The sequence below is a fragment of the Vipera berus genome (genome assembly GCF_964194415.1).
Source record: "Vipera berus genome assembly, chromosome: 13".
NCBI lineage: Eukaryota > Metazoa > Chordata > Lepidosauria > Squamata > Viperidae > Vipera > Vipera berus.
This window is the reverse complement of record NC_138216.1, coordinates 2895369-2917911: the sequence shown is the minus strand read 5'-3', so window position 1 is coordinate 2917911 and position 22543 is coordinate 2895369. Positions and strand designations below refer to the sequence as shown.

The 22543-nt window shown below is 43.9% G+C and overlaps 1 protein-coding gene across 1 annotated transcript in view; it reads right to left on the bottom strand.

Annotated features, from left to right (window-relative positions):
* SDK1 (sidekick cell adhesion molecule 1) overlaps positions 1-22543 on the bottom strand; it is a 335333-nt gene that overhangs the window by 116014 nt on the left and 196776 nt on the right. Inside the window, exons 8-14 of the mRNA XM_081337826.1 lie at positions 20523-20606; positions 16644-16838; positions 14654-14770; positions 14354-14521; positions 13252-13354; positions 11265-11441; positions 1786-1922 (exon numbers count right to left, since the gene is read on the bottom strand). Of these exons, the coding sequence (XP_081193952.1) occupies positions 1786-1922; positions 11265-11441; positions 13252-13354; positions 14354-14521; positions 14654-14770; positions 16644-16838; positions 20523-20606 (981 nt within the window). The remainder of the gene's footprint in view (positions 1-1785; positions 1923-11264; positions 11442-13251; positions 13355-14353; positions 14522-14653; positions 14771-16643; positions 16839-20522; positions 20607-22543) is intronic.

Here is a 22543-nt window from a genome sequence, read left to right as displayed (position 1 = left end):
GTTCTGGAGAGCGCCAAGCTGACACAGGCCAATTTAAAACAATCACTTAAATTAAATCGTCTGTAATTTTTATTCATTACAGCAATTGTGACAGAAATGATCTCTTCTGCAAATTACTTTGACCAGAATGCATCTACAGATAACGCTTGTATAAATCCCAACTCTCCTCTGAAAGAGAGATGGAAGACAATATTCGGATGGCAATAAAATACATTCCCATGTGTGACACCAAAATTATAGTAAGTGGTGAGGTTTTCTACTATAATTCCTCTAACCTTAGCTAAGGATATGTTGACTTCCAGAGAATTCTTGAGAACATATAGAACAGGTTGACTCTCTCTGTGTGTGTCTTGTTTAAAGGGAGCTAACAAAGTATTTACTAATACCGCATACCTGTTCTGAGTAATAATTATCATTTTGTAAGCTGCCCAGAAGAAACTGCTACTTTGATTTTCAGAAATCATTCGTCCCCCCCTCTCCCCGCAATATAAATTTAGAAGCTATAGATTACCACCCTCTGCCTTAAATTCATACTTAAGAAGATGCAATTTCCTAGCTGCTCTTAATAATGCTGAGTTGAATTAAGGATTTTGTTCAGGCTGTAAGTTGACATGTGCATTATATGTTATTAGAAAGTCAGTCAAGCTTTGGTAATCAACAGGAGAGAAAGGCTGATTAACTGTAGAGCCCCATTTGGGAGCAGATGCACTGTATGATAAAAATCAAATTCCTGTGTTTAGTTTTTCGCAACAGACAAACCCCAATATCTCTTGACCCCTGGAGAATTACCCTGTCCCTGTCTTCCTTTGCAAGCGAGGATTTGGGATCTTCCCAAGTATTGTAACTTCTTGGCAGTATAAAGGTCCACAGACAGTTCAGATACGTAACCCCGATTCTTCATTTTTATAGAATTGATCCAACTGATCTCACCCACTTTCCCTTTCCTCCAATTATACAATTCTGTTGGAGCTCCGCCATCTGCTCCCTCCCTGGTTCTCACTCCTTTCTGTATGGGTGCTCGCAGATAGCTAACACGAGCAAAGTTCGTGTACTTGATGGGTACTGAGATATGCTGGTAGATTATGATGTTATCAAATAAAATCATAGGATTTGTCTGACAGTGTGTGAGAGTTCAGAAAAAAAGAATCTTTTCATCCTCTCCAGGATTACTGAAGCAATTTTTGTAGGATATTATCAAATCTCTGCTGAGCTTCTTACAGAATTTTAGAGGTGAATTATTACATTTTCCAGTTGACAATCCTCCCTTAGTCAATCGGTTAGATTCTGGCAACGGCTGATAGCCTGGATTGCATCTGACCACTCAGAACGGCAAAATCTCGGAAGGCAGTCTTGGTAAACTGGGCTCTGGTCATCCACGTGCAGACTGGCCCAGTTCATCACCAGGGAAATTTAGAATGACAAAATATCGTTGACTTTGACACCACCACAATTTCAGAGCAATCCCTGGACTTCACAACGGCAGCTTCCAGCAAGGGATAGCAAGGTGCTGGCCCTAGGCTTACGAACCCAAACATCATGCAATACGCAGCGGCGGGAAGAACAGATGTGGCCAAGGGAAGCTCCCAATTAAAGTCAGAGCAAGCCATTATTCGCTCAGTGAAAGAGTGATTATTATTTTTAAAAAAATCCATGCAAATAAGATGCACAGGGCACCGGTTTTTGCCTGCCTTGCCTGCCTCAACAAGAGCTATTTTGAAGAAAGCGAGAAAGAGGAATTGGCCAGAAAGCCTCCGGAGGTGAAGGGGGCTCTTGACCATCACTTACTGTTCTCAGAGACTTCGACGATGTAGTGCAGGACCGGACTGTTTCCATCAAAGGGTCTCACCCAGGAGAGGATGACGCTGCGGCTGAAGGAAGAATTCAGAGTGGCAAGTAGATTCTGTGGCGGATGTGGCAACTCTCTGTGAAAATAAACCACCTGTTATTCCACCTGCCATTTGGACCAACAAGTAGGGGATTGACAAAGAAACCTGGCTAGCCGAAGGACGCCAAGATGGTTACAAGTGGACTGGATTAATCACCACGTCAAATAGCGCTACGGTGGCACAGTGGTTAGAGTGCAGTACTGCAGGCTATTTCTGCTGACTGCCAGCTGCCAGCAGTTCGGCAGTTCTATTCTCACTGGCTTAAGGCTGACTCAGCCTTCCATCAAGATGCTGGTTCGGTAAACCACTTAGAGAGTGCTGTAAAGCACTGGGAAGTGGTATATAAGTCTCAGTACTTTTGCTATTGCTATTGCAAATAATGTTGGGAAGTTGCTGAGTTGTGTCAGGTTTCTAATTATGATTGATTTGGAAGAATCTCAGCTAATGGCACCACTATTTAACCCTAGGGGTAAAAAGCCGATTTTCACATTTGTGATTTGTTGGTGTTTTTGTGTAATTGAGGCAACTTGGTCCATAAATTCTTTCTATGGGGAGATATATTTTTTTAATTGAAAAGCTGTAAAACTTAGGAGCAGACGATCAGAGTGATGGAACAGGGTGGAGTGAGGATTTAAATCAGAATTATTAATACTTAGGCGAGCAGAACACATCATGGCTGTTTGGGGACAGTGTCGAAACTCGCTTAAGGTGGTGGAGATCTACCATTTTAAAAGGCAGCCATCAGCCCAACTCAGGGTTGGGAGATCCGTAATAACTTAATTGGGATTAAAAGAATACTCATGCAGAGCAAATGAAAACGCCCACAAACACCGTATAATAAGCACTCCCTTAGTATACAGTACTGGGAAAAAATAGCCTTAACACAGGACTTCTAAAAATGCACGGCATTAAGCACACATACACCTGTCCTCTCCGAAAGATGCAGAAAAGGAAGTGAAACGTGCATTGTTTTCATCTGAAAAGCACCAGGAAAACGTTCTGCAAATTAAGACAATCAAATATCTTCTGTCTAAGGGGGAACCAAGGATTGTAAGAAGATTCTTCACGTTCAGTCAGATTCACATGTTCTACATTAGGATTGCACAATGCTTTTTCCAGACCAAGGATGCACATGGATTTTGAGTAGCTTGTCTGGGTTAGCACCACAGAATCCACAGATATGATGGTTTATTCCCCAAAGGGATAAAAAGTCAGAAAGCCATTATGGAAACAACCAGTAACAAACACTAGAAATGCTTCTTAGTCCTATCTGGTGATGGTGGTCATTGAATTTAAGGTTCCTCTAGACAAGGATATGCAACATCGTTCCCTCTAAGCAGTCAACCCAACTCAAAGAGGGGACTAGCTCTGCAGAGCTGTAGGAAGTCAGGAGAAAGCCAGAAGTTTGATTGATTGATTGATTGCTTTTTTTTTCTTTAAATCATGACAACCCGAGGAGAGGAAAGGTGGTCTGAATCTTGTCTCACCAAGTCTTAAGTTATCTCTGCAGATGACGAACCGCAACCCACCTAAGAATTTAGCTCTGAGTACTCTCAGGAAATTTCAATATCAATTACTGCTGACCCTCGCTACTCAGACAAAAAAAAAAGTAGTAACTGTACTTGACATCCTTAATTTAAATCTGTACTCATTTCTTTTCACGCTTTATGAAGCTGATGCGTACTTAGAGCTATCTAAAATCTCAGTGTGAGCATCTTCGTAAACAAAAGCATTTTTTAAAACCGGCGTTTCAGATGTGGCTGACGTGGAGAAAAGAACTTAATTTGGCATCGCCGCGTACGTGGTTCCTTACCAGTTTGGCCTTAACTGGAGAACGAAATTAGATTTAGTTGAAAGGGAACAAGTCTGCTTCTGACTGTTTATTAAATTCCAAATGAAAAGAGCTACTACCTTTTCAACAGCAATGGAGGCGACAGAAAGCCTCTGCAACAATTCTAAGGGCTAATGTAATAAGGGGACCCGCCTGATGCAAATAATAATTTCTAGGAATGCAGATCGTCGCATTCTTTCAGATATTGTCACTCAGATGCAAGCAACCGGAGCCACTTGTGAATAGCTAAAGTCAGTAACATTATTGTTTAATACCTGTGCTACAAGATCTTCCCCAGACTGCTTACCTTTCCCTGAGAATGGTAAGAGATAAGGCTTCGTGGCTTATGAGGGAGGCCAAAGTTATGCCTCTGGTAGCAGTGCAACGACTCCAAGCTATGTACTCGCTTGACCCCTCCATCCAGTCAAGATGGCAGTTTTCCAACACAACTGGAGTCCAAGGCAGTGATGTGCCAGAGCAAGTGAGATCGAGAACCACTAAAGCTGAAAGAGCTACTGTGCAAGACAGTGAAGTTAGGACCCACGCGTTGATTGGAAGCCGTTCACACCACTGAAATCCCAGTCTGAGTTACAGCTGGCCCTTCTTCCAAGGCGGGCAGCGTTTCTGCAGAAAAGCTGTGAAAACTGTCAAACGGAGGGCCTAATTATGCAAAAGAAAACATGCAAGCGCACACTGAAAGACGGGTTGTTAGCAGAGAGTGACTACTGATGCCACAAATAAACGTGTGACGGTGACTGCAGGAAAGTCAAACCAGTTTTTGCTGGTTAGGCATGTCTTTCAAGGTAGAGGCAGGTAATCTTTCATGTTGCTTTGCTGGCACTTGAGGATGTTCTCTTAAGCAGACGTAGAAACAGGGATCTCTGCAGCGAGGAGAAAATGATGGGAATCTGGTTTTACCTACATTAAATTCGAATCTCAGAGTGGATACGCAAAGAGATTCCTCGACTCCCGAAACACAGCATCAAACTTGCCTACATTGTTTGGATCCTTATTTGGGGAAGACCACATCAGCTAGTATTTCTAATGATCCTGAGTTCATGTATTACAGAATTACAGAGTTGGAAGGGACCTTGAAGGTCTTCTAGCCCAACCCCCCTGCTTGAGCAGGAGACAAATGCCTCAAGTTCAGCATTAGAATTTCCTGATAAACCCGGAGGCCTTCCTGCAAACTTTATTAACACCTTGGCTGAGATATCAACCTTAGAAGAGCTTAATCTAGAAAAATCCAAACTGTTGTCCACTAATTCACAGTATATGGACCGCGGTGACTTGGAATTAATGGAGTTCAGGGTTCGACACATATGGTGAGCATCAAAGCGGAAAAACCTGGCCTATTTTAAACTGTCACATTATGGCAAACTCCTTTCTTCAGTTATATTCGGCTTGTAATAATAGCAAAATGTTAAATGGTCTTTTCAGTTAAATAGTGTATGGTGTTCATCTCAAAGACCATAAAATGTGAGGATAATGAACTGGTCGCCTTCAGTAATCTATAACTGTCTGCAGCCATCCAAGCCTACGTATTTTAAGCCCTTAAAGGTAAAATCACCCAGCATGCAAGAAACATTTTTCACCAGGAACACGGATGGAGAAGGAAAGAGAATTCCAGTCCAAGGAAATGTACCGGCTTCTCGATTCCATACAAAAAAGTGAATAGTAACCGTTATTAATCTCAGGTAAACAAATGTTTTGACGTCATGCACTCAGGCACAGGAATGATTGCAAGCACAGTGAGTAAAAGAAAAAAGAAAAAAGAGCTACATTTACAGTCATGAACTTCTGATGTGTTGATCTGCATTTTCTGGCCTTTCTTGAAAATTTAAGTCTATGGTTTTGGGTGTTGTTTTTTTTTGCCTATTAATGAAATCTCAGAAGTGTCAAAGGGGCAAATCTTCAGCAAAGTATCTTGTCTGTCTAAACAAGGAAGTAAAAAATCCTTCCAACTCAAAAACATTACACTGCCTTTAAAACAGAAACCCAAAGTAAGTGCTATTATTAGATCTGCTGTAGGCAAATGTGTTGCAGGTATTTAACGAATCTTCTCTTGACGTGAACAAGGAGGACTTCTAACTATAAATAAAACATCTCTTCATCCATTGGCAAGAAGTTTTAAGATGCTATCAAATTTTAGGGGGCAAAAAAAATTCTTTTTCAGTTTTGGCCTTTTTTTTTTTACATAAGCTTGATGTTTTGGGTACCAATCTTAAAACAAAGCATTTTAAGGCAACAAGATGGTTTCCCGGTTACCTGTTTAGCTGCTCGGCCCAGGAAACCAACTGGAACTAGACAAAAACTTATTAAAAGCCAATAGATTAGCACCTACACTGGGATGTTCATATTAGCAGCAGCCTAAACTTTCGATCCTCACAGGCTCAAGGATGAATCAGCCTTCCATCCTTCTGAGGTTGGTAAAATGAGGACCTAGAGTATTGGGCACAATATGCCGACTCTGTAAACCCCTTAGAGGGAGCTGTAAAGTACTATGAAATGGTATATAAGTCTAAGGGCTATTGCTATTCTCCATTGATCTATTTTCCTCTGAGTTGGCTACTCTGGATTTCACAAAAGGGTTGAACTAGGCCTGTCTACATACCAAAGCTTGTGTGCTACCACAAAATCATGAAGTGCTTCTGTAATTCTATTTTATTCTGTTCTATTCTGTTCTCCATTCCATTCCATTCCATTCCATTCCATTCCATTCCATTCCATTCCATTCCATTCCATTCCATTCTATTCTATTCTATTCTATTCTATTCTATTCTATTCTATTCTATTCCAAGCACATTGGTTTCTCAATGGAACCTGGGTCTACTTTGATGATGGTTCCTTTGCGTTCCTATCAGTACTGCTTAAGACCAGTTGCTTATTTTGGGAAGCTGTCCGATTCACACAACACATGTTTGTGGTGCTGCAAAGGGAATCTTCTGAGATCTCCTCCTGTTTCACCCATGCACTCAGAATAAGGCATCGGGTGAGAAGACTTCATCCTGCCCCCCCCCTTGCACCGTGCAAGTCGGCACATGTGTTTTTCTACCACTGCAGGTAATTTTGGATACAGCAGTCGTTTTTCTTTCCCGCGTAATAGCCCTCCAGAGAGGTTTGAAATGACTAAAAACCGTCTCTATTGTATGGAAAAGATAATCTGCTTTCTGCCTGACTTCTTCTTAATTGTTCTCACTCAGATGAAGCGTGGAAAATAAAAGGAGCGCAAATGGTACAAGCAGTCAATGCCGCTGAAGAAATATGTACAATCCACAACAGGTTTTTTTTTAAGAAAAATAAAAAAAAAATCACTGGGTGTCATTTAGAGTTGTGCCAGTGTGCATTACTGAAAGCCGTTCTTATTGAGTCTCTTTTATGGATGGAGAAATTCAAACTGGTTTGGTTTATATTGCTGGGATTTGTGTTCTTGGACTCTTTTTTTCCTGTTGCTGTCATGGCGTTTGCGTTATGATCGTGCTTCGGCAGAATCTCTACTGATGCATAGCGGAGGACTGGTTCCCACTGTCTGATATGGGGAAACTGAGGCAGACAAGGAGGGATGGAAGAAGAAATGGCTTAAGGAAGAAAGCGGAGGAAGAGAATTAACCAACAGAAGAGAATTTTGGTAGCTCAGGGTTGAAATCTGGCCTTCTTGGTGCTGTTGTCTGAGCTTGGTGGTTTTCTTGCAGATGTTAACAGGGACCAAACCCCACTCCCTTCTAGCATGGATGGTATTATCTAGTTGGCATAATAATAATAATAATAATAATAATAATAATAATAATAATAATAATAATAATAATAATAATAATAATAATAAAGTTGGAAGGGACCTTGGAGGTCATCTAGTCCAACCCCCTGCTCAGGCAGGAAACCTTATACCATTTCAGGCAAATGGCTGTCCAGTCTCTTCTTAAAAACCTCCAGTGTTGGAGCATTCACCACCTCTGGAGGCAGGTTGTTCCACTGGTTAATCGTTCTAACTGTCAGGAAGTTTCTCCTTAGTTCTAGGTTGCTTCTCTCCTTGACTAGTTTCCATCCGTTGCTTCTTGTCCTGCTTTCAGGTGCTTTGGAGAATAGCTTGACTCCCTCTTCTTTGGGGCAGCCCCTGAGATATTGGAACACTTATAAAATGCCTGAAAGAAAATCACCAAGTTCAGAGAGCACCAACCCCACAGAAGAGAATTACGTTAGAGTCCCTGAAAACCAGCCCAGTTTGTAGCAGAAAATGTTCTCTATGCTAAAGTCCTTAAATCCAATGGTAGACAACCTTGGTTACTGTACTGCGAGGCTGGCAGAGATCCCAGTTGGTGGACACCTGGCCAGGATGAGAAGGTAATTGAAAGCGATGAGTCAAGGACCTGCAATGTCTTTGCCCTTTAAAGGTCCGGAGATGGTCTACAGCCCAAATGCCAGGTTAAAAGTTCTCAATGGGCACAGGAGATGTCAAATTACAAATGAGAGCTGGGCCAATCCTTTGAAGGAGGTTCTTCAGAACACGCAGGAGCACACTAGAGGCATCCAACCATGGCAACTTTAAGACCACTGGACATGCTGGCTGGGGACCCTGCGGTACATTCCGCATCTCCTTTTGCTATCATTAAAGCAACCGCATCTGGGAGACCGCAAAGCCAAGTCTCTGTTGATGCATAAACAGGCAGGGACAGCTGGGAACTGCTTTGGCAGCAGCTGTGAGCCAGGAACAATTCAAAAAGAGGTGTGTGGTATGCTCTCCTGTGCTTTCTGAAGCTTTATTTCAAAGGATTTACAGAGCCCTATTGAATCCAAGACAGAAGACAATCGACAGTCAGCTTCTAATAGGCTTCTTCATTTTGTATTTCAACCCTGCCTCAAGATGAAAAAAAAATGAACGAGACGAGGCAACAGCCGGCAATTTCAATTGCAGACTCAAGCTAGGCTTGGCAGGGGAGAGGTAATGCTCTTCAGAAACCCAGGCTGTCTTGTAACAAACTTCAAAAATGCACACGTTATTTGGGATGGTTGACAAAGGAGCCTTCACGAGAAGGTTAGGTATGGTGAGCTGGCAAAAATGGATACCGTTCCCTCCAAAAATAGACGGCCCATCTAGATTCTAGAAATTATCGCATTAGGAGATTTCTCCGTTCTTGTTCCACAAAACACTCCGGTTCTTTCATGACCTTGTTGCATTTGTTGCGCCAGTGGAAGAAATTCAGCCAAGGAGAAATGAATTCAGGGCCTTTTCAGTTTCGTGAGAAGGTTTAATAGGGAGAAAAGTAGGCAAATAATATAAGTCTTAATGAGGAAAATCTCACATAAGAAGGAATCTGAGGTCAGAGGACCTGGGCAGAAATGTGGGCTTGTTAGAAGCACATTTTCTGATCGATTCATGAACTGCAATAATAAGACCCAATCATCTTGCAATTTCGTCTTGCAATTTAGCACAACGTGCAGCACTTTAGGCAGGTGCAAGCACATCTTGCTTATCGGGGGGGGGGGAAACACACACACACGCACACATTCAACTTTTTTACATTGTTGTCACGTACAGAGAGCCATGGTTGCCATCCATGCAAAGTCTGCTGTGTTCATTTGGGCTGAGTGAATATTCAAAATGAACCGGTAAGAGGAGACTTTAACCATGGTTTCCGTTGGGAAAATGTGACCGTCCGAGTCCAAGCCAAGTCCCAAAGTGCCAGGGAATTTCTAGAAGCCTGACACTCTGACAAATTAGCCATCAATAGACACATAGACATTAACCACATCTATAGACTAAGCCAAAGAGACAATCAACCAGCCCCAAAGGGAACAAAAGGCTCCAGCACCTCTCCAGCAGCGCTCAGCATCCGGATCAGCATAATTAACTCCAAGGTCAACTTCAGACCAACAGTCAAGTAAACAATACTACCTAAAATCAGTAACCAGCCCAGTCAAAGAGCCTCTAAGGACAACAACACCAAGACTGACCAAACCATAAACTGGTGATGTTACCTAGATGATGGTGGAGCAGTGGGCTAATGCCTCCTTAAGTAGCACCAGCTGCCTGCAATTAGTGCAGGTTCGAGTCCCACCAGGCTCAAGGTTGACTCAGCCTTCCATCCTTCCCAGGTAGGTAAAATGAGGACCCAGATTGTTGGGGGCAATAAGCTGACTTTGTAATAATGCCGCTTGGGGGTGTGTGTGAAAGCCCTAATAAGCAGGCATATACATAGAATGAAGGCTACTGCTAAGCTTGTAAGCCGCCCTGAGTCTTCGGAGAAGGGCGGGATATAAATGGAATTAAAATAATAAAATAAAATAAAAATGATGGCTAGTTTGGGTAAGGAAACATTTGTAAGAAAACAAACAAGTTCACAGAGCACCCAGGACCCCTAAGAGGAGATGATTATTACAGCTTACAGATCATCCTTGACTTGCATCCATTCGTTTAGCAACCATTGGAAGTTGCAAGAGCCCTGATCACATCCAGGCACCTGCACAGAGGGCCCACTTTACAAATTAAGCTGTGAATGTCCCGGAGTTAAGAATTCTCTCTGGCCATGTCAAGAAGCTTTGGAGGGGAAGTGATCTAATTAACCTTAGAAATACATTTTTTAAAAAAAAAATTAGACCCATCCTGATTAGTAGAGACAACTGTCATGATGAGGACTCCAGCTGGGAAGAGAAGAAATCCTGTCTCTTTGTTGAATGATGAATGTTAAACAGAGAGAACTATTGGTATTATTATGTAAACTAGCTTTTCCAATGTGTAACTTTATAGTAGCTCATCAAATATTCTATTCAGGCGATTTAGTTTCATTGATTTTGAAAGCCTTTCTGTGTGATGAATCTCAAGCAAAATTAAAACCTTTGGGGAGGAAGACACTCAAATAAAAGACAAACGTCAAAGCTAAGAAAGAGATAAAGGAAGAAGAAGCCGCTTGTCATTGCACAAGTTTTACAAAAGAGAAGGAGTGGCAGAACCTGGGGTGGAGTTAAAAGAGGAATCAGCCTAGAATCCCTACATAAAGCTAAAGGTAAAGGTTCCCCCGCACATGCGTGCTAGTCGTTTCCAACTCTAGGGGCCGGTGCTCATCTCCGTTTCAAAGCCGAAGAGCCAGCGCTTGTCCGAGGACGTCTCCGTGGTCATGTGGCCGGCATGACTGGACGCCAAAAGCACACGGAACGCTGTTACCTTCCCACCGGAGTGGTCCCTATTTTTCTACTTGCATTTTGACGTGCTTTCGAACTGCTAGGTTGGCAGAAGCTGGGATGAGTAACAGGCGCTCACTCTGCTACGTGGCACTCGTGATTCGACCCGCCAAACTGCCGACCTTCTGATCGACAAGCTCAGCGTCCTAACCCACTGAGCCACCGCGTCCCTAGAATCCCTACATAGGCACAAACAAAGTCCAACTTTCCTTGAGTTCTGTTGACATTCATCTAACCTCAAGCAGGCATTAACTGTTAGTTGAGAAGACTCTTCTGCCTAAGAATGATTAGCAATAAATCTGTTTTATTTCATGAATGGACCTGATCTTTCACACCTGGCCTTTGCTTTCCCAACATCCGACAAGGGAACTTACATTACTTCCATTCGGGCCACCCGTGAATCATTCCCGCCCGAGGAACTGACTTCGCAGGTGTAGTCTCCAATGTCACCTGACCACGTTTGGCCAATGATGAGACTGCCATCTTTCTCAATGGTGATTCGGGAGCTGCTGGATGGATTGATGATCACGGCATCTTTCTTCCAAGTGTACCTGATGGTCACAGTACAACAGTCTATTTTGTTAAACATGATGAAATTACATGGGAAATGTGCTGAAATTATACATGGGCAATAATCTAAGATGGGTGGACTTCAATTCCCTGAGTTCCCCAGCCCTTCGTGCATGGCTAGCTAGGGAATTCTGGGTGTTGAAGTCCACCCACCTTGAATTTGTCAAGTTTGATAAAAAAAACTGTGAGAAAGGATACAACCCTTCTTTATAGACCTCAAACACGAATACCTCGCTTCTTTTTTTGAGGTTGTGGGGGGACAAAGTTGAATCTGTGATGGGCATAGCAAGTTCTGGAAAAGCAAAGAGTTTTCCCTTCTCAGTTGTGTTTTTTTGGCTTCACTAAAAGTACCCAGAGTTTGAGTTTTGCTCGACAAACTAACAGGAGCCAAAACTCTTCATTTATTTATAGGGGAAGCCCAAGGTTTTCTTTCATTTTTAAAATACATTTCATCGTACTGTGTGATAAACAACTCCTTCCAAACCTAAAGGTACACAGGACAGGTTTCCTCTCCCCCCCCCAAGTTGTTATTAAATATAATAAATAATATACTAAGAATTATCAGAAGTACGGTATAAGTAGATGCGGTCTTTCATGGTGCCCACAAAAAGATTAGATAATTTCTGTCATTTCGGAATTCAGGTTTAGTGATTTGTAAAGGGCAAGCTTCTCAAAAACTGAGATTAAAGAATAAAGAGTGTTTATTATGCCTTGCCTTTCAAAGCTGCCGCAAAGGTTTCTTAGGCAACAGGTGGAAAAAAAACTCCACTCTCCAAAAATACTGTGCAAATGTTAATTATACTTAGCATGAACTTCTTATGCTGGTCTTCGACAGCAATGAAGATTTGATTAGATTAGGATAAAAGATTGCAGGGTGGGTTTGGGGGGTGGTGGGGGTGGCTGGTCCTCCCTTTTTCCTCTCTCTGTGTTTTCATGTCACAATTTGTAGAATAGAATCGCTGCTTTAAACCATTTGTAGCGGCACGTCTACTCAGAATCCTACCAGCGTTTATGAGAACAAAAAGCTTCTAAGATACTGTTTCTTCTTTATGCAAGTGTAGGTTTCCCCCCCCTCCCTTCCTTTTTTTCTTTAGACAAATGGCATCGTTTGATGTTTTCTAAGGGGAATGGAAGCGTTTTAGTTAGATTTGGATATCTCTTTATTCATTCTTGTCTATGATACACAGAAGGAAGTCTTTCGATCCCCTGCTTGTAGAGTTTGGTAGTTTAAAGGTTCACTTTATCTGGTGAATCTTTGGCACTTGGTATTTTTTCTCCGTGGTGGTGGTGGGGGGGGGGGCAGGGGAGAGAAATGTGAGGCTTCTAAGACTTCCCCCAAACCGATTTGCCAAACCAATTGCCTTAAATTGCTTTGGGTTTCGTTCTCATTAAGGATCGGCTTTTGTGACAAGCCGGTTTTATTGATATTGTGTTAACCTTGACAGTAAATCATAGGACGTTGTATTGAAATCATGAAGTGAAGCATAACTCATCGTAAATAATGTATACGGTTGCAGCGTGGGGGGGGGGAGATAAATAGAACCTGATGTGATTATTGACATAGCTTACCATCTCAAACTGGGATGGCTGGGAAAACCAGGGGGAGGAAACCTGCCCCAGCCAACGCTGATGGCTGGGGCAATTAAGCCGAGATAAATGACATGAACAACCCTAGACACAATCAACCTGATCGGCCCAATTTCTACCACAAAGAAAATCCTCAAGATGCCTCTTGAAAAAGCATCTTTGGGACAACCTGGATGACCGAGAATCTCCATACAGACAACAAACCTGATCGAAATCCTTGGGTCGTGAGCAGCTTCGCAATGAAGCATTGCTGTTGTCCCCTTAATGACTGTGCTGTCCTCTGGAGGGCGGGCGATAAAAGTGCGATCTGAAAAGGAGATGACCCACAATTCAGGTCAAATTGCCTGTTTCCATCCTGGTTTGGGGTTTTGCCTTGGGAAGGCGACAAGCCTGGTTACTCATTATTCTACCACTCAGCTCCTGAAAACAGCCTCTGGCTGCAGGTTGTTAGGAAGTGAGTGGTAAAGGTCTCATCCATTGCTAAGCTTTCGGGGTGGTGTGTGCATGTGGCTTGTAAAGAGGGTGGGATGACACAAAAATAGGACCGACATGTTAGCCCCGAGACACCATTGCAAAGGGCCAAAGACTTCCTTTTGAGGCTTCAGGGTATGTGCAAAGAGCAACCTCACTGCACAAAGCTCAAGGCCAAAGATACAGCAGTACATTAAAAGGTGCTGTACGTTACGGTGCCAATTTGTGTTATATGCTAAAATTCCACTGGAGATCTTAGCCTCTCCCAGCCTCCCTCTGAACTGATCCGATGCTGGATAACAAGCAGCTGGATGCTGGGTTTAGATTAGGGTCCCATCCCATCAGGAGGAGGCTGAGGTATGGCCAATGAACATTGCTTTGGGGTGACCTCCACCTAACTTAGTGATTTTGAGATGCACCTCATTTCTTATCCAGACCTTTACAGTGGGATGTGGCACGCAAGTATTTTTAATACATTAATAACATTCAAAGTTGATATTGCCACAGTATTACTGTCTCCCTTCTACGTATGCCTGGGTTCTCCCACATTAATTTGGCGGCCTTCCTAGCAAAGGATGAACTGTTGCAATCAGTGAGACCTATGAATGCAGAGGCCACCTTAACAGGCTGCCAAAAACATCCTGGCCGCTTCTTTCAGGAGAGATGGTTAAGGTAGCTCTCAACACTGCTTCTAAAAAATCACGATCTTATTACTCAGAGCCCACCCTAGCCTCATGACACCAATGCTTTGTCATTAGATTCCTAATTCATCAGCTACGAGGAGAGCCAATTAAGTCAAGTTGAATAGGAACGATGAAAAAGAGCCAGGTCTTACTCCACACAGTGAGAGAAGCAGAGGCGTTCAGGACACCTTCAGAGTTGACTGCGCAGCAGACGTAGACCCCAGCATCTTCCAGGAAGACAGGGTTGATCTGAAGACCGCCAGACCCAAGGAGACGGAACCTGGGGAGCTGAATGGAGCCACTGGCCAAAATCTGATTGCCTGGAACACAGCAAGTGGAAACAGCCTCAGTCCCCTTGACTTGCAGTGCGAGAAGGCGTTAATGCTATGCTCATTCGTCCTGGCGAGCGACCACAATTTGAGTGGATTCCCAGCAGAATAATAAGCATGTACCCCTTTTCCATGCAATGGCGGGCTTGGGGGCTCCGGAAACTTCACATCTGAACGTGGCACTCATCCCTTCGGTGATGGTGGCATCTGCTGGGGGCCAGGAGAACGTGGGTGCCACATCTGGAATCAAAACCAGGGGTTTCGTTAGAAAGCGGCCAAGAGAGCATTTGGAAAGTTCAGAACATTTGTGGAGTTTTCCCACTGTACCAGAACATCATGATAACCCCAAGCTCCCCTCGCAGGGTGGACACCAAACGCTCACTGTCCCTCTCAGAGGAACGCGGCCACTGGAGCACCAGCGCTTTGAGATCAAGCGAAACAGGGGGCTTTTGAGAAGGATGGATGGATGGATGGATCAAATGAAGCCAGGACTGTTGAGTCTTCTGCAGGATGAAAAGCAATTTCAGTCTGACACCAGTTTGCAGGAATTACATGTCGGCCAAAAGAAGTTTCCATTTGATTCAAAGTATTGCCATCTGCTCCCTTTCATAACATCTCTTTGGCTTTCTCTCAGCCTCTGATGCAGACGTTCAGGGGGAGGGCCTTGTTATCTTTGGCTCAGAAAAGATTTTAGACATAAGAGCACTGTGTGAGATTGGTGGGAGGACTAACAGAGAGCTAACAGCCTACACACTGGGAAAGTTGAAAAGCAGGGGTCCATCCATCCATCCTCCCAGAAACTTGCCCTTGCTCCCTTACATTCAGGTAACCCTGCCCTGTTCCCTGATCTGCGTGGAAAACAGCCATTATTCTTCGTATTCCCATTTTTTACCTCAAAGTCTATTTTCTGGTTTCTTTATTACTCCGGAGATTCTAAAGGAACAATGGCGTTAATTTCCCCAACCAATTGCATTGAAAAATCAGGAATAGCTCTGAGAAAGCTCCAGACTCAGCCTGGTTGACTCCCAAATTTTTCATAAACTTTTTTTTTTTTGGAAAATGTATTTTTCTTTGGAAAAACTGACAGTGGTAGAGAAGAGAATCAGCCCACCTTGGGAAGATGAACGCAGTCAGGAAGGAGTAAAATATGGCAACCACAGAATCTATGTGGAATTTAAATGAGGAACTCTTGAGAGGGAACGACCCTCCCCTTTTGCCATTTTACTCCCTTCGTTCACTTTTCCGACAATCTGTCAAATGCTGCTTTCTAAGCTGTCAGGTGTGTGACACTGCTGCTACAGAATATGGTGATCGGGGACGTCTCTCCACCATTCTGTGGAGGACAGAAGCGTTCAACAGTATGGACAATAGCAACACCTTATGTAGCCACCATCGGCTGTATGCTTGAGATGAGAAAATGCAATTGTAAATAAAGGGTGGATTATTGAGGAAAGGCTGGAAGGAGGGGTCAAGAGAGGACCTAGCTTGGAGTCCTTGTGCAGGCACAAATGGCATACATTTGATATGCCCCAAGATCCAGGAAGCTTAATCTGGTTATTCCCAGAGGAACGCAAGCAGTCTGGGGAGATTCTCGTAACACAGGTAATAAGCAATAAAGCTATTGACATAGGCTAGCCCAGAGGTAGGCAACCTTGGCTCTTTTATGACTTGTACAGTAGCAGGTGCTCCAAAGGTAAAGGTAAAGGTTCCCCTGCACATGTGTGCTAGTCGTTTCCAACTCTAGGGGCCGGTGCTCACCTCCGTTTCAAAGCCGAAGAGCCAGCGCTTGCCTGAGGACGTCTCCGTGGTAATGTGGCTGGCATGACTAGACACCAAAGGCGCACGGAACGCTGTTACCTTCCCACCGGAGTGGTCCCTATTTTTCTACTTGCATTTTTACGTGCTTTCGAACTGCTAGGTTGGCAGAAGCTGGGACGAGTAACAGGCGCTCACTCTGCTACGCGGCACTCGGGATTCGACCTGCCAAACTGCCGACCTTCTGATCGACAAGCTCAGCGTCCTAACCCACTGAGCCACTGCGTCCCTTAGGTGCTCCAAAACCTTTCCTTAATTTCCCTGCCCCCTTAAGGGCTGTGTGAAGATCCCAACTTACTGGTGACCTCAAGGTAGGTATGGCTCTCTATCTCGCCAGCCTCATTCCTTGCAAAACATTGAAAGATTCCAGAATCTTCTGGCTGAGCTCTCCGAATCTGAAGAGTCCCGTTGAGTAGCACTGTGTAACGAGGATGAACTTGTTGGCTGATGGGGACAGCGTCCTTATACCAAGCTAGAAGAGGCCGTGGGATGCCTGCGTGAGACCCAACAGAGGGAAAACTTGTTCAAATTTGCACTCTCCCCACACGCGGCTTTATGCTACTCTCAGCCCTACTTTTAATGGAAATACTCTGCTCGTTAAAATACAGGTAGTTCTTGACTTACAACGGTTTATTTAATGACCTTTTGCAGTTACAACAGCACTGAAAAAAAGTGACTGATGACTGTTTTTCACAGTTACGACCTTTGCAGCATCCCCCTATGGTCACGTGATCAAAATTCAGACCCTTGACAACTGATTCACATTTATGACGGTCGCAGTGTCCCGGGGTGTGTGTCACATGATCCCCTTTTGCGACCTTCTGACAAGCAAAGTCAAGGGGGGGGAGCTAGATTTGCTTAACAAACCCGTCACTAACTTAACAACTACAATGATTCACTTAACAACTCATGGGGCAAAACTCACGTAACAAATGTTTCACTTAACCATCAAAATGCTGGGCTCCGTTGTGTTCGTAAATCGAGGACTACCTGTAATGGATTTGAGGCCTATTTTAGGGAACCAGGAGGAATTTGCTGAAGGAATCACCATCACTTAATGCTCTGAACTTCCTTCTCACTGTATCTTAAGAACATAAGGTCTCCTCTGTGGACAAACGAGGAATGTGGTAGATACCCAACATTAGAAATCTTGACATTATAATTTTAATTGACTGGCTTTTACTGCCTTGAATGGAAAATATCAATCCAGCTCAGCTTTTTTTTATCATGAACCTTTTTTTTTTGGTCCTCCTCCCCTTTGTGACATCTAGAACAACCGTCTTCATTTCTCTCCCCCAAATATGGATGCTTAAGAAAGCGCAGTACGTACAATTTATCAAGTTGCATCAAATTAAGAAGAAATCAATGCCTTATGAACTCAAAAGTCAATACAGTCGATGTAATTGTATGTAAAAAATTCTGTCCTCGGTTTACTCGTCTTTCTACTCAGAGGGAAAGTTGTATGATTTTCCCAAATAATACAGAGACAAATGAGAAAAGAAGGGTTCTGAAAACGAAGAAGGAAATATAGTGGCGATAAAACTATTTCTGTACCAGGATGTAATCAGTTCCTGAAATCGCACTTGAAGCTTCCATTTTGTTAGAATAATAAAGCCATTTATTGTCTTAAAAAATCACCTTCTGTGTGCTGGGTATTTATTTGTGACAAAGTAGATGCACTATTGCACTGGGAAATAAAACGCAATTTAAAGTTCATACCAAAGGCTTATCCACAGAAATTCTGATTGTCAGAATCCTTAGCAGAAGCACAATTTACTTCGTGAAAGTGCTGCAGTCTGAAATTACTACAGACTGAGTCACGAGGAAGCAGATAATGCGAAAATGAAATAGTCATCCAGGACAGGGAAAAAGGATGGAAATAGCTTGAAGCTTGAATAACAATAATTCTTTATATTTTAACGGGAACATAATAGAATTAAATCTAGCATTTGGCTTATTCCTTAAATCCCCTCTGACTTATTAATAATATTAATTCCCCCCAAAAATAAAAATCAGCGGGGAAGCTAATTTTTCAACTGTATCCACAACCGCTGAAATTGCCCTCTTTCCAATGTCTTAGAAATTGAGGGAAGCATCCTGAAAGGAAGGACAAAATACCCACTGATGCTTCGTCTTTGCAAAGGAAGCCTGGGGGCGTTCTCAATCCGACGACGATACCGAATTGTAGGCAGGGGTGCTTCGCAGTCATTGGAAACCCATTAAGCACCGGTGTTCCTCAAAGACTTAAGATACCTGAAAAAGCCCCACCTGCGTAAATGTAACTAGGCAAATTGCATCCTTCAGGAGGCGATACAAAGTGCTTTTTTAAGAGGGTCTCTGGATTCATGGGGAGGTTCTAGGCGCAAGGAGTCTGCTGGGTGAACTAGAGAACCATCTGAGATGTTAGAAGGGAGGGGTGCTGGGATTCCCAGATGGGATCAGTTGAGAGAGGTTGTCCAGACCACAAAAGAGTGGCTCATTCTGATAGAAGAGAATATTTGTAGCTCCAGGGTGAACTGTGGGGTCCTTGGGGCTCTCTGAACTTGGTTGCTTTCTTGCAGATGTTTCACAATCCAACTAGGTAACATTGTCAATGCTAGAAGGGAGTGGGGTTGTGGAGAGGAGGAGGAGGAGGAGGAGGAGGAGGAGGAGGAGGAGGAGGAGGAGGAGGAGAACGGTGGGGCCCTTGCTGCTCTCTGTGCTTGGTTGTTTTCTTGCAGACATTTTATGATCCAACTAGGTAACATCATCAGTGCTAGAAGGGAATGGGGTTGGGAGGAGGAGGAGGAGGAGGAGGAGGAGGAGGAGGAGGAGGAGGAGGAGAACGGTGGGGTCCTTGCTGCTCCCTGTGCTTGGTTGTTTTCTTGAAGACATTTCATGATCCAACTAGGTAACATCATCAGTGCTAGAAGGGAGTTGGGGTTGTGGAGAGGAGGAGGAGGAGGAGGAGGAGGAGGAGGAGGACGAGGACTATGGGATCCTTGGAGCTCTCTGAGCTGGGTTGTTTTCTTGCAGATGTTTCACTACCCAACTGGATAACATCATCAGTGCTAGAAGGGAGTGAGGTTTACGGAGTGGAGGAGGAGGAAGACAGTTGGGGCCTTACGTTCATGAGATCCAGACTCAAAAGTGACTCAGCCATGCGGTGAAATGCAATGTGCCGCGCCATCTCCTTCTCAAGAGATCTACTCTTCCTTTCCACTGTTTTGCATTAGCATGCTAAAAGAGGCGCGGGAACCTCTGGCTGAAGAGGACCCTCCTGAGAAAGGCATTTGGATTTAAGTGGGATTATGAATGTTTTTCAAGTTCTGGTCTGTTCGAACATCTTCCCATGAAAACGGGGATGAAGGAAGAAGTGTAACTGCAGCTGGACATCTGTTGCCGCCGACATTCTCCTCCTCTTGAAGAAGCTCCGTAATTTTAAGGAACAAGCAGCTTTCCGCTGTTGTGGTCATTGACTGCTTCTCCGCAACGTAAGTTACGGGTCCCACGGCAACTCTTTCCCTTCCATTAATCCATTCGGCTCAAGACGTTCAGCCCTTTCTCGGTCGGCCTTTACGGAGCACTCAAAGACCGAGGGCCATCTTCAGAACATCACACCTTTCCAGCCCCTTTGCTATTTATATTGGGTTGTTTAAGGGGAAAAAAAGGTGGTGTTTTGTTTTTTCCCAAATGACTAACCCAAACGTAAATAAATTGCAGTCAGCTGGACAGCTCCATCTTATCATAGCCAGGAACAGATTTTTTTTTTTAAAAAAAGCATAAAGAATAAATACAGGAAGTCCTCTTCTTACAACCATTTTAGTGACAAAGTTATGACGGCAATGGAAAGTGACTTACGATCAGTCCTCGCATTTACGACTGTCGTAGCGTCCCCGTGGTGATGGGATTAAAATTCAGGCACTTGGCAACCGGCCTGTATTTATGACGGTCGCCACATCCTGGGGTCAGCTGGTCGCCGTTTGCAACCTTCCCAACAGATAAGCAAAGTCACTGGGGGAAAGCCAGATTTGCTTAGTGACCGGATGAATCTCTTAACGAATGCCTTGATTTCTTTAACTGCCACGGCAGAAAAGGTCACCAAATTGGGCACTTAACTCTGGTCCCAATCGTGCTTTTAAGCCGAGAACTACCTGTACATTTTAAAATGAAGTTCTTTGTTCATTGCCCTACTCACCCGTGGCTTGGCATGGAATGCTCACTGTCTTCTGTACTTCTAGCAAAATCCGGTGTTCCGGTTCAGCAGTAAAATGCGGCGGCTCTTACGGAAGACAAACCAGAAGACCACATTAGTTCTTCTCCAATGGGAGAGCTACTCTCCTTGGTTGCAGAAGACCACACTTAGGTACAAGCATAGAGAAGACCCACTCACCTCTGTCGCCCCTATTGGTTCAATATAGTGTTACAAATGGTGTAAGTCTGACTTCTAGTTTTGAGCTCACCGTTTCTTTTCATCAACGGGCTCGTAAAAAAAAACACCTCAACAATTATCGGCGGTGAGGAACCTGCCTTTCAGAGCGTATGGAATCACTGCCGATACATATTTAGAGCGCCGCGCGGCAGATGAACATCCGAGCCGAGGGCCTTCTCATTTTACAAGCACGAATCAGTGAATTTTTCAATTCTCTGCTGAGAAGGTTCTTCCATAAAGGTTTTATTTACAGCAATAGATTAGATGAAAGGGCCGGCCTCCGTTTCTGCTCAATAACCCGTGCAGCTTCAGACATAAAACACGAGAGCAGGAATGTAGCAGGGCCTTGTGCATAAGGATCCCATCACGTTTTCCTCACGGTGGGCCATGAAGGTGGGAAATTTAAATTTAGCTACGTCACAACAGCTTTGGACTAACCAAGGCTGGTGCGGCGTTCCTACAGCCCTCCCGAGTCGGTTCTGTCACATGTGAACAAGAACGCCCGCTCTTTGCAATTTTGGCTTGTCTAATAAGAGAAGACTTCACTTGCTATTTAATTTTTATCTTTGAAAGCAAGCCTGGTAAGGAACGGCAGCATCCTAAATTGATAACACTGACCACTGTCAAATCGAAGGAAGGGATCTGAAGTAAGCATCAAGCCAAATCAAGAAAACACTCAGGATTAAGTTTAAGGTAAAGGTAAAGGTAAAGGTTCCCCCGCACATGTGTGCTACTCGTTTCCAACTCTAGGGGCCGGTGCTCATCTCCGTTTCAAAACCGAAGAGCCAGTGCTTGTCCGAGGATGTCTCTGTGGTCATGTGGCCGGCATGACTAGATGCCAAAGGCGCACGGAATGCTGTTACCTTCCCACTGTAGTGGTCCCTATTTTTCTACTTGCATTTTTTACGTGCTTTTGAACTGCTAGGTTGGCAGAAGCTGGGACGAGTAATGGGCGCTCACTCTGTTACGTGGCACTCAGGACTCGACCCGCCAAACTGCCGACCTTCTGATCGACAGGCTCAGCTCCCTGCTATTTGGACTATAATTGCAACCTTTCTCCTAGTAAAGGGGCTCCTAGGGTTTGAATTAATTCGTCTGCGTTCATACGTGTTTCATTAGAACTAACAACCACGGAGCAACTACTGTACATTCCTTCCCAGTTGACCCTATTGAGGTGCAAACCTTCCTTAATCCATTTTTATCCTGGTTCAGGGTAACCATTCATTTCATCTTTATAGAAAATCTCAACCCACAAAGGCGCCACCACGCAAGAGGCTACAAGTCAGGAAGAATCAGGATCACATGTTAAGCTCCAGTTAAGCTGGTTTATTTCTCATGCCTACGCACAGCAGTCTCGTCAACTAGTGGTCAGCCCTAAATTGGTGCCAGATCAATGGAATTCGAGAAGAATTGAACTTAGACCCTTCCTCACTTGATTCCACCCTCGGGCTCTGCCATCCTTCTTCTTCACTATTTCCTTTATTGGCAACCTTACAAGGTGTCTTCTATGAGTCCCATCTTGAGGTTTAGCCTGCAAAAAATCATCTTTTTGGGCCCTTCTCTTTCTCAACTCCTGGCTTTGTCGAGAGCTGCAAAGGCCAACACAAATTGCTATGGCTACTGCTTGTCGTGAAGTGGGCTAAGGGTTCATTAGCAGAAGCCGGCTGAGTTGTTCCATTGACAGCTTAAATCAAGAAAGATCCAGCATTTGTTCTTCATCTTTCTTCAGGCGGTGGACATCTGCCAAAATCTATTCCAGCCACAGCTATGACATTGATAAAAAAATA